Source organism: Buceros rhinoceros, unplaced genomic scaffold, assembly GCF_000710305.1.
Source record: "Buceros rhinoceros silvestris isolate BGI_N320 unplaced genomic scaffold, ASM71030v1 scaffold34645, whole genome shotgun sequence".
NCBI lineage: Eukaryota > Metazoa > Chordata > Aves > Bucerotiformes > Bucerotidae > Buceros > Buceros rhinoceros.
The window spans coordinates 1-12,666 of record NW_010412870.1 but is presented as its reverse complement, the minus strand read 5'-3'; the positions used below and the strand labels follow the sequence as shown (position 1 = coordinate 12,666).

Genomic DNA, 12,666 nt, shown 5'->3' with positions numbered 1-12,666 from the left:
TACAATATATAGCAGAAGTAATTTTGTATAATTTACTCTCATTAGAACTCTGTTGTAAAGTGTGTTTCAGAGAGGAAAATTTCTAAGAATTATTTTGGTATATAGATTTGAAAAATAATTTTTCTTCAGTATTAATTCTCACCCCTTGCTGGTTAGTGGTTGTGGGCTTTTTTAAAATACACAAATAGATTTAGTCTCTAGATTGTTGTATTTCTTCATTCACGCCCTTTTGGAGGGCAAGGCTTTATTTCGTGAGTATCTAAAGTGGTTTTCCATTGCTTTTAACATGCAACTGCTATTTTAAGTTATTTTATACCCGTTTCTGTTTGTGAAGGTCATCTTGTGCTATTGTTAGGCTGAAAACCTATCTTTGACATTTCAGTAAGATCAATAAAATAGGTTTTAACCATTAAGGTGCTTTCACATTTCACTAATTCTGTTACTGGTTTATTTGCATAATTTTTCTTTGTGGAAAGCAAAAACCTCTAGTTGAAATGGAACATGGCAGACAGTTACAGTGGCAATAAAATAATTCACTTACATAAAAATCTTCACCAGATAGAAAAAATAAATAAGACAAAGCACTTAGAAAAGTCCACTGAAAGCAGGCACAAGCATCATTTGGAGCCATTTGGACTAAATTTATTAAGGAGAGGCCCTAACTAAAAAGTTTGCTCTCTTAAGAGACAAGACGACCCATACGCATACGGATATCAGGTTACACAGAATGTGCTTTGCATGATGTGTCCTGTCAGTTACACCGGGTAGTATGAACAGTTTAGTCAGTGTCCCGTACTCTGCGGCAGATCTCCTCCGTGAATTCCGAACACTTGGCGCTACCTCCCAAGTCTTTCGTCAAGACCTGAAAGAAAGAAAAAATAACATTACTAAAATGTTTTCGTGGGCTGGTCTTGTCTCTGAACAGTTCTGCGTGTTCTTCTGGTATGCCGTGTGTGGATACTACATAGGGGTGAGAAGGAATACATCAAGTTTGAGTTTTTCCGCATCCCATATAGCCTTCGTGCCTTCATCAATAAGGACCGTACAGACTGAGGCAGGTAGAGAAGAGCTGAGTATGAACATCAGGTATTACGTTACCAGATTTCAGCGTGATTTTATCTTAATACAGGAAGAGAGTATGTTTGGCCAGAGCTCTCCAAAGTCCCTTGGCCACATAATAGTGTAATGAATTGTGAAGGATTTAAGGTTTCAATAAGAAGTTTGTCCTTTGGCAGTAAAATTCATATATGAAGGCTCATACAAAGGCAGCTAACCGAAAGTAATCTCAGTAAGGTTTTCAGGTTTTCCCAAACCCACACAGAAAAAGCACACATAGCTCTTAACGCTGCACATTAATAGTCCTTTAAATTTGCTTAGTTTAGTTAAGAGATGGAAAAATGAAGAGTTAAAAGAAACTTTTTCATCACGTACAATTCCCATCTGGCAGTATGAAGATAGTAAAATAATTTTTTTTTTTTTAAATGGGCAACATTGCTTGTCCAACCTAGCTAGATTAAAGCAGTCTGGGAAATAATTTAAAATCATTAGTTTTCCCTTTACGTGGCACACACGCAGATCTTAATTAAATGGCTGGAGGGAAGGGAAGAAGGAGAAGTTGCAAGTGTGAGCGGCAGTCAGGGTTACTGTTTTAGGATCGTGTCATTTGAACTGCATTATGCTTTTTTTCAATGTAAAAAGATTTTCTCCACTGTGAGCATATAATCATACCATTGTAAGTAACTAGTAAACAAGTAGCCATGTCACAAAACTTGCACTATGGTATCTTCCACAGAATTACTGACCTGCAGGTGGAGGATTTCACTTCCAGAGCAGAAAATGGGAACTTTACAGAACCATCTCTTTAGTCACTCGTAAGTTTAGGTATTTTTTTAAACTGACTCCTCCTACACACAGTAAGATAGCTGCAAACAGACCACTTATGAAATGGTGACAGCTTTTTGTTTAAGCATGCTTGTTACTTTTAATTACAGAGCAGCTGCTTATGCTCCTGCCCAAGATAATCGAACCAGCACGGCTAACTGCTAATGCTCTTTAACTGCAGTCTTCAGACCTTTCCAGCTACGTTCTGAAAAGGTGGACGTCAACGCAGATGAGCGAACCAGTGATGTTAAGAGCACAAATTCAAGTCAGGTTTCAAGTCCCCCCAGAATATCCTATTTGGGAATCGGGACACACTTACTGCCAAAGGGAAATCAGTTAGGAGGAAAAAAAATAACGGATCTGAAAAACTAGGGGCAGAAGTATTGCAGTCGGGACTGAAATGCCATAAACAGAAGTGGATGATCAAACTTGTGAAAGGCAAATGAGTGTCTTTCACTTCAGGATCCAGATTTAAATACATATGCCTTGCATGCATTATCAACTTCACAACCTGTGGTCCCCTTCATGAAAAACAGACATTCAGTTCTAGTTTTTACAGTTAACGAAGATGTGGAAATGTAAGGTGAGCGTTGCTGAGACACAAGGAATGGTACAGCCTGCCCTTACTACTGCCCTGGGCAGGTTTAATTCCACCCAAGAGAATATCCTTGCTATTGGAGAAGGATAGCAGCACTGCTCATGCATCAGGCCAGTGCCACGGGTCACCCCTGTTCTGGTGTTAAACTTGTATGTTAATTCTCGCTGTGATCGAATATGCTTTTAATTCCCCACAGGTATTTGCACAGTCTCATATTACCTTTCCATCTTTAATAGTATCAAAGCAAGCTGTCTCAATTTTTGTGGCATGTTTGTGTAGTCCCATGTGACGCAACATCATTACAGCACTCAGAAGAAGGGCTGTTGGGTTTGCCAAGTCTTTTCCTGCAATGTCTGGTGCTGTTCCATGAACCTAGAAATAAAAGCGAACCTATCTGTTACGATGTCAACGTGCTGATTAAAACGTCCCAGGCAACTCAAGTGTACGCAAGCAACCTGAAACACTGTCCTCGTGCACAAGCATGTTACAGTAGGACTTACTTCACTGTGACACCGGGAGTGGAAAGGACACGGGAAGGACTAGAACAATTCAGTTCAAAGGCGTCACAAAGAGGGAACTAGGTCACCTAATAATCTCCTCCCTGTGCCCCTCGACTTCTATTTCACAGAAGGTATTTAACTTACGAATAAGGGGGAAACCAAGTGTCAGTAAAAGGAAATGAAAGAACTGTATGTGTTACATACTTTAACTGCTCTCTCTGGGTAAAGCTTCAGTGTCTTCACAGTAAAAAACAGTTTTACAGAGAAATTAAATGACACGTTGTATGTCTTGGAAAGGTTTGAGATTCTTAAGTTGAGACAAAGTAGTTATTCCTGCTACACCGTGCGTAAGACTTACCGATTCAAAAATCGCAACTCCATTAGCACCGATATTTCCACTTGGCGTTACTCCAAGACCCCCAATCAGTCCAGCACACAAGTCACTGAAAAAAACCCAACAGAACCCCGAACAGAGAAACCCACAAGTTTTTCAGTTGTCTCTCTGCAAGGTATTAAAATATTTTTGTTTCTCATTATACTGCAACAATAACTTATTTTATATAGCTACAAAGTCTGAGAATAAGGTTGGGAAAGGACAGATGCTGTTAGCCACTTGTCTGCCACTGGAATATTTGAAAATTTGCAGGAGACAATTTAATAAAGGAAAATTAAAAGGAAATTCCAAATATTAGAGTAAAGCTGATTAAGATGCAGACAAAAGTACTCAAAGAACAGAATACATGTAGAAGTCTCAAAAAGTAGCAAAAATTGTAATGAACAGTTCCCTGTAACCATCCAGAAGTCTTTGTCTCCTCTGAAGAGGCTACGGATGTGCTTTTCAAATGTAAAGTTCTTCTAAAAAATGTGGAAGAATTTTGCTCAGGACACGAACTACTGGCAGTTTTACAGCTTACTGTATGTTCGCAGTGACACCAGACTAGCTTTCTCCCTCTCTTTACCGAACAGCTCGTAAGTCACAAGTCTGACATTAGCAGATCATCAGACATAAGTAATTTGCATTTTGCATCCTCCAAAATTAATGTGGGGAACAAAACGCAAGTGCGCCTATAGTCATCATACTGTACCCTCAAAGCTGCACCCTCTGAAAAGCAAAGCTCTTCAACCTCCAATTTCAGCATACTGTTTTATCGCCTACAACTTAGCTAACCTAAGACTAGCCAAGTTTGGATCACCTTGCAGAATGGTATTTTAAGTTTAAGCTAAAATAAATCAATTAGTTTTAGTTGTACAGAGTCTGGGGAAAAAACAGATACAGTCTGCATTTGTCACTAGTGCTTCAAGATAAGCGATTTCCTTCTGTACCTATTCAGTCCAAGAAACCTCTTTGGCATTATGTTCACGCGTTAAAAAAGCACTGTGGCTGAGAGACAAAAGGGCCCTTCTTCAAGAACAGACTCAAATGTATTGAAAATGTTTACAACTGTGAAATTCTTTACATGATATCTACAAGAACTTTAAAAATAGATGATCGTGAACTAGGTCAAGTAAGCTGGAATAGTACCGGTGATAGGACTCATCTGATTTGATCTCTTTTAGTTGACAGCTGCTGTGAGGGCCCAAAGGACTCCCCTACCAATTGCTAAAGCAAGAAGCATTACTTGGAGTCTGATTTTTCTTAGCGGTGATAGAGAAAATCATAGAGAAAATGCAATTTTAAGAGAAGCTCAACAAGCATTTCTTCTTGTGTGTAAGTTACTTTACATTTATTATCTCTACAAAAACGGGATGGATTCTAAGATGTAAATAGTCATTGAACTTGTAAACAAATGCTGAGTCAGGCTATTTTCTCAATCTCTCCTTAGAGGTGCAAGATACTTCATTTTCTGTGCAGTATTTAATTGAATTTACACTCTACCTAAACAATTTACAGAATGGAAAATGCGTGCTGGTGGATTTTGCCCTCAAGACACCGAGTACCTCTAGTATTAGTATCATGCAGATACGAAACACATTCCGTTCCTCAGTGACGCTGCAGAATCATTTAACTGTATGGCTAGCTTGCTGTGAACATCATGGTCTCACAGTCCTCGCACATCCATTTTAGTGCTTAAGATTAGAAGGTTTTTCCCCGCTATCTAACTAACCATTCTTTATTACAATTTAAGCCATCGAATTCTTCCCGCATTTGCAGACGTTTCTCTTCTGCCCCAGGTGAGCAATATTCATAGCCTCCACAAGCAGAAACATTTTTAAAGTAAGAAGCACATTCTCATCATATAGACCCTCCCAACATCCTTTCTTCCCATTTTAAGTCTCATTTATGATGTTTTAAACTCTGAATGCATAAAATCGTCACCCATCTGGCTAGCATGTAATCGGAATAACGGTCTGGATAGTAACAGTATTTTCCATGGTGGGTTAGTTTCAATTAAAATCTCCATACCTGAGGATGTCACCGTACAAATTTGGCATAACAAGCACATCAAATTGTGATGGATCTTGAACCATCTAGAAAGAAGTATATTTTCATTAAGGCTAAGAAGTTCAATTAAAAGATAACCACCGTTAAAACATATAAATACTTACATTCAGACACACAGTATCCAGATACATTTCATTAAATTTAATATCTTTACAGTTTTCTGCTGCCTCCCTGCATTTTCTCAAGAAAAGCCCATCGGACATTCTCCTGCAATTAAATAAGCAAGGGAATGTTGCAGTTATTGAAAGTAAGAGATATCGAAGAAAAAAAAAACCTGCATGAAACAGAAAATGAAATAAAAATACTGAGTGCAGAAAATTAACTTGTGACCAATGATCCCTTATGTTAAATACAAATTATATTTTAAATATGTTAAGAGTCAGAGAAGGTATGCCGTTTAAATTTCCTCCTAAAATATTTTTTGTATCAGTAGTTTTAACGGGCATACATTCGTTCTCAGAATGACTCATATCATTTACTCAAGGCTTACTGAGTTTGTAAAGGTGGTGCTGCATAATACCACTCGTGTTATGACTCAGTTCAGTACGAAGGGGCTTGGAAACTGCTAAAGGCACTAGCCATTTGCATCCTCAGTTTTTAAATCAGTTTTCCTAGTTCCAGACTATTATTGAAATAAGGTCTTTGCAAGGGAAGTCACAGGATTACTACAAACTTACTAATAAAAACATTAGTACATAATTCCTACGGCCCTATCAATACTGGGCCAGTATTGCTCATTTTACTGAGGAGGCATTTATTTTACTTATTCCCCGTTTTACTTGTTCCCAGTAGTATCGACAGAAGTTGTACATTTAAGGAAGATCTAAAAAGTTATTTACAATTAAATGTATATTGCTGGGTTTTGTTCTCAAAAAGAAGTGTCAACATACATAATATTTGCCTTGTGCACAGCGGTAACGTGGCTTCTCTGATTATTTCTGGCATACTCAAAAGCAAATTCTGCAATACGCTTGCTAGCTGCTTCCGTGATCAGCTTGATACTTTGCACAACACCTTCAACAATCTGAAAGACAGCAGTTGCATTGCTAGTAAAAATGTAAGCTCATTTTTCAAGTCACTTTATAAATGTTCGGAACAAAGTAGTAGAATTCCGAGTGAGGCAGTCTCAACAACGCATTTCACAATAAAATAACTTTTGCACCGGTAGCAAACTTAAAAACCACCACCCAACCTCTTAGTGCTAGGCCACTGAGCTGGGCAAAGTTACCGTTCCTGGACCCAGGAGCCCCCCCAGAAACACACTGCTTCCAGCAACATACCACGTGCTCGATGCCGCTGTATTCGCCCTCCGTGTTCTCTCGAATGGTGACGATGTTCACATCGGTGTATGGGGTTTTGTACCCTTCAATTGAGACGCAGGGACGTACATTTGCATAAAGGTCAAAGGTTTTACGCAGAAGCAGATTCATCGAGGGGTGCCCTGCAGCAATTGGGGTCTTTAAAGGACCTGAAGAAAAAAAAGAAAATAAAATACAAGCGTGAATGAGAAGACAACCTCCTCCATGAACTTTAGAGTTGAAACTCTCGGTAAAGTGGTACTCTTACAGAGGATCTCCAAATGCCTATTTAACCCTTATGCTGAAATGCCACAGGAATTTTCTGTGCTATCGAGCACCGCACGCTGATACTAATCAGCTGTTTAAAGGCCAAATCATGACCCTTACCTGGAACAGGAGTTTTTACAACAGGTTTTCACTGTAAACAACATTAGAATATAGTTACTGCATACTACTGTCTATCGACTGCATTAGAAATGGACTCTGCATCGAACCCAAAGGTTGGTGTGTAGTAACACCCACCTTTAGCCTATTTCCTGTAAGATCTACAGAAGTTATGGCTTTGAAATGAAGGACTGTTTTCAGATTACAGAAGACTACCTGGACAAGCTGTCCTCTATAATGAGCCGTTTTACTGTGCTGTGAATGAAGGACTTGCCTTTAAATCAGACTCCCAATAAAAACAACACGTTTTAATATCGTGATATTAACTCCTAAAGTACCTTTTAATCCCATTTTGTTTTTATCCATGGATTCTTTGGCATCTGGAGGTATCATCCACTTCCCTCCTGGTCCTTGAATAGCTGTAACATTCCTCTCTTCCCACTGAATAGGAGCCTAGACACATTTACTCTATGTTAGCTGAAATATCATGACTTTTGCACCAAGTTTTAACTTCCCTTTCACAAAAAAGTGAATAAGGATTTTTGTCCGCACTTTCCTAAGCAATTTGTCTCTGGTGATAGAAAGTAAGCATGAGATGTTTGAACTGAAAAATAATTACATTTTTAAAAAATTGTTTAAGTAAGTGAAAATGAAATAGAACGAGCAACACATCATCATAAGCTTAAATACCACGATTCCTCCCTAGGCGTCATATACACAGAAATCGTTACAGTTGCAATATACATACTATTTCTTTCAAACTCTTAAGAGCTGTTGCGTTCTGTGTATACAAGAGACAAGAAATTTGAAAACTGAATTAACTGGGCGTTCAGCATCCACACTGCCTGGAAGACAGTACATAACACAGATACACCTCTGTTATCCAACTGAGAATCTGCAAGTGTTTCCCAATGCTTTCTGAATCTGCATTAACCACGGGAACCTTCTCAGTGGAGACAGGCTGCCACCGATTCATTCCATCAGGACGGACCATAAAGGAAAAGATACACGGGCTTTCACAGGCCAACAGAACCAATCCAAGCCTAACATACCAGAGAATGGCCTTTAAACCAAACGAATCTGATTAAGTAGTGCAAACGTGCACCGACACACAAACTTAGGCCTTGTTCCTCCACACCTCCTGCTTGACTCCCTGGAAACAACAGAAACCGTTGCAAGGTTTTCGTGACGTAATTAAAGAGAACTTCACTTTTCTGGATCTACGTCATGGAGTTGTAATAGAAAGGGAAGATGCCTTGGTGCCATTCGCACCGGGAACATCTTTCCTGAAGAGCTGTATTTCCTTTCAAGGAAACTTGACAAAAGTGCCTCAGATAGGTAGTTCTTGGATATACTGTTTTCATATCACTGAAGTGAATGTGTTTGGCAGGGCAGGATTTTGATTTCTAAGAACAAGCCGGTCCTTTCACACACACTTTCACCTGCACTGGAAGTCACAGTGAATCAAAGAACATCCTCTCTCTGTTGCTCAGGATTGCTACATTAACAAGATCATTTCACATGATATATTGAGTTCATATTTCTGAAAATTCATGTCTCCCTATGTTCATATTTCCAAAAAAACACAGCTTTTGCTCTATTCCTCTGCCAGCTAAGAGTTTCAAGCCCTGCGTTGCTATCACAATCCTATCTTTTATTAGCTGAAGCTCCAGACTATATTGTCAAGACGTTTTAATAGCTTAAGCATAACTTGATCTTTTGGAGGTTAAAGAGAAAACATTTTTAGTATGCCTGGTTAATACTAGTTGTTGTAGTGAAACTTACACCACTTACAGCAAGAGAAATCGGACTTACTTTGGCAGCATCAAAGATCTTCATGACTGCAGCAGAAATCTCGGGTCCTATGCCATCTCCGGGGATTAAAGTTACTGTTTGTGCCTAGGTAAAGAAATATCAGCAGTGCAACAAATGAATGCTTGTTTTCTACGCAGAAAACTTTTCCATGTGTTGTAGGAACCAAGTAACTTCTAGAAAATAAAAGAAAGCTTCAGTTACCAAATACTGACTATGAAGAATAGCAGTGCTGGACAGCAGCGGGAATGACTAGCTGGCTTCCACAGGCAGCGTGCAAAAGTTTGGAGAGAACTGTTTAAAAATCTGCCTACTCTCTATTCCTGTTTCAAAACAGAGAGGTTTAACCTGAAAGGTAAGTTCCTGCTCAGTACACCTTGAAATGAGTAATTTCAGCATGCTTTCTTCTTGAAATTTGGAGAGGAGATGATTATGGCTCCGTTACTCATATGTCTCCAATATTATCAACGTGCTGCATAATACTGAGACATGCTAGAAAAGATTAATTTTATGAAAAGCTACATTCACCTTAAAAAAAAAAACCCTCTTGCATTTCTGAACTTCTCGAGAGACTTCCTAAAAATAGCAGACCCATTTAACAATACCAAGTTATTTTCCTCCCGTAACGTTCTCAGTCTTGTTTCTTTTATCATCATCAAACAGATGAAATAAATTGCACAGCCCTGGCTCACTGAGTAACAGGGGAAGAAAGTACTCTGCTTTGATTAACAAACAGAATTATGATCACTATTCTAATTGTACATGCCCCAGCTCTTTTTGTTTTATTTAAAGGTTTCCAACAGTTTTGTAAGGGCTCATTACTACCTACAAAAAGGCAGCTCAGATACAGTATTATTTGCAAAACCCCAATTAGAATCAACTCAAAGAGATACGTTCCCATCCTTCTCCACGCAAAACATTCGGAATTTCACTATATATTGACTGATTTGTTAACTGATTTGAGCCAAAGACATTCACTGTGCACCACAAAAGAGCCGAGGTTCAGATAAAAGAACACTGCTGTTGAGCAAGCGCGTAACCGGTGGAATGCCTCGTTACCAGTGTTGTGCTCTCTGCTGTGGTTGCTCCACAGCACAGCAGGACCCCACCTGAGCAGAGAACGTTTCACCTGGTACCAACAGAACTGGAGGTGCATCACCTTCTACATCTTTTTATACTGTCCAAGATAGGAGCGACCTTTCAGTTTCTTTTCTAGCTGTTCTACAAAAGGTATCATTAAAAGCCGCCGTTCCTCTGTGAAACTGAGACCTGCTTAAGGGTGCATGCAGTAGTGCTGAGCCCTGCCTCTGCCTGAGCACTTTTCAAGGCCTCCTGCACTGAAAAAAAAGGCTCATGGGCACTTCAAACATGTACGCATAAAGAATGTGAAATGTCTACGAGGAAATACACGATCAATGGCTAAAATACTTTCTTTAAAGAGGGTCTTGAAAAGGCAGAACTTCAGATGCAAGGTATTCTAAAAGCAGCAGTGAAGTAAATCCAGTGCTTGGAGGAAAGTCTGCAAGATAAAGTAAATGAGAAGCTTCTCAACAATCTTTCCACTTTGCCCAACGTTTGCTCGTTTCCAGACGAGTTTCAGAAGGCTGGCTTATGTCTGTATTTTGTGAAAAGTTTTCATGCCACTTTTATCTTTTGCTAGCGCCTTTTGTATTATCACTTTACGATTTAAAATGCAATTGCCAAAGGCAGTTATTAACCAATAAAAATGCAGCATGGCATTAAGAGCATACAAGCTCACTTATTTAGGCCTAATTTTTTTGAAATGTAAAATTAACAATGGCATTCTTATAAATTTCTGAACCCCTTTCTTGAGAAACTTCTTAAAAGAAAAAGATGGTACTATTATACTCACAGCACTAACAAAACTTCTGGTCACCTGTTTTTGGTTTTTGAAAGCACCTAGCAATCGAGAAACCTGCAAGAATATAAACCAAAAAGATGTTATTTTACCACATAAATGGGGTTTTTTAAAGTTAACAATATTGCTCCAAATCTGCTTTAAATTTCCTGTCTCAAAGTAGTATAAAAATCCAAACGAAACAAGAGTAACTAACACTTTGCCAAGGTCCTTCTCTAACATCCTAACACCTCGAGGTATTCTTGGCACCAGGTAAACCCCGGACAGCTGTGCTTTGCAGTGCCCCGTACTCCCCCGTCTTGCCTGGGGGAGAGGGGAGGGAAGTTACAGCACGATAATCTGAGTCCTACTCGCTTGAAATGAGTTTACAGTAACTCTAGTACATTAGGTGATAAGGAGTAAGATTCATGGAAGACAAAGTGAAAAAATCAAACGCTTTCACTAGCAGTTGGGTGGACAGTATCTTCACACGTTTTGGGTAGCGTTCCCAAAGCTACTTTGCTGTAGCGCCACTTCTTCCCATTCAAACTGTGGTGAATTTTGTTATTCCACCTTGTACATCTGCAGGTTTTATACTGTTGCCTTCTGCAACGTTTTCAAAAAGCATAACCGAAATGCACATTAAAGACAAAATTCACCATAGCAACAAGTTTACACAGCATAGCCCAGAATTAACACACTCTCACATCTGAACACTCTGAATTGGCACTAAGCTTCGAAACTGGGATGATGCACAAGAACACGAACCTGCTGGAGCAGGTCCAGAGGAGGCCAAAAAATAACCAGAGAGCTGGAGCACCTCTGCTGAGAGGGTCGGGGTTGTTCAGCCTGGAGAGGCTCCAGGGAGGCCTTACTGCGGCCTCAAAGGAGCCTAAGAAAGACGTCCCCAGTCTTTTTAGCAGGGCCTGTTGCGACAGGACAGGGGGTGATGGGTTAAACTAAAAGAGGGGAGATTTAGACTTGATATAAGGAAGAAATTTTTTATGCTGAGGGTGGTGAATCACTGGCCCAGGTTGCCCAGAGAGGTGGAAGAAGCCCCATCCCTGGAAACATTCCAGGTCAGATTGTTCGGTGCTCCGGACAACCTGATCTAGTTGAAGATGTCCCTGCTCACTGCAGGGGGGCTGGACTGAACGTGCTTTGAAGGTCCCTTCCAACACAGACTGCTCTGTGATATCTCAGCTGGACTCTCGCCTAGCTGAGCACCATGGAGAAAGTTCCCAGTTGTATCAGGACTGATAACTGCAGAAAAACCGCAGCACAAACATTTTCCTGACTGCAGTTCTCCCATGCTCACGTATCTAGTCTGTCTGCAGCTATCCAGCTAGATAGGAACGTACTGGACAATTTGTATTCCTCTCCTGTACAGTTTGTATTTGTTATCTTTACAGACACGTATGCTTAAACACAGCAGTACGGCAACAGGGACACTGCGTCAGCGCTAACAGAAACAATACAGTTGTCCTGGATGCTGTGAGGAATGCTGTGGGAGAGGTAATGAGGCAGCAGCCGGAGCAGTTAAAGGAAAATGTGAAGTTGACGGTGAAGTCTAAGTGCCCTCATAGCACAGTTCCCACAGGTAGAGTCAGGATTCACATTCCACACGGTGCAAAGGGAACGGTCCATCCTGCCAGTAATCATGGGCCTCGCAGGTTATGCTTAAGTCCATCATCTGGAGCAGAAGCAGAGAATCAGGCTAAACAAAATCGAACCGTTCTGACCTTAGAGTCTTAAGTCCCAATCACCTCTTCAGAGCTCCTGCGTGTTTTAGCAGATTGGTGAAATGGGGCTCCACGGTGAAACTGGCCTCCAACAGGCCATTATTAAAGGCGGGACAGACATTTCATTTGCTCAAGGCAAAAAGCAGCAGC

General features: G+C 40.1%; 1 protein-coding gene across 1 annotated transcript; it reads right to left on the bottom strand.

Annotated features, from left to right (window-relative positions):
- Positions 1–626: 626 nt before the first annotated feature.
- IDH3A (isocitrate dehydrogenase 3 (NAD+) alpha) lies at positions 627–10,852 on the bottom strand (the record flags this gene model as incomplete). The annotated part of the gene is made up of 10 exons (XM_010136548.1): positions 627–862; positions 2,699–2,851; positions 3,338–3,422; positions 5,384–5,448; positions 5,527–5,629; positions 6,313–6,446; positions 6,703–6,890; positions 7,443–7,557; positions 8,920–9,003; positions 10,790–10,852. Coding segments are annotated over 10 exons (1,074 nt in total), but the record flags the coding sequence as incomplete, so codon positions are not given.
- Between the last annotated feature and the right edge of the window lie 1,814 nt (positions 10,853–12,666).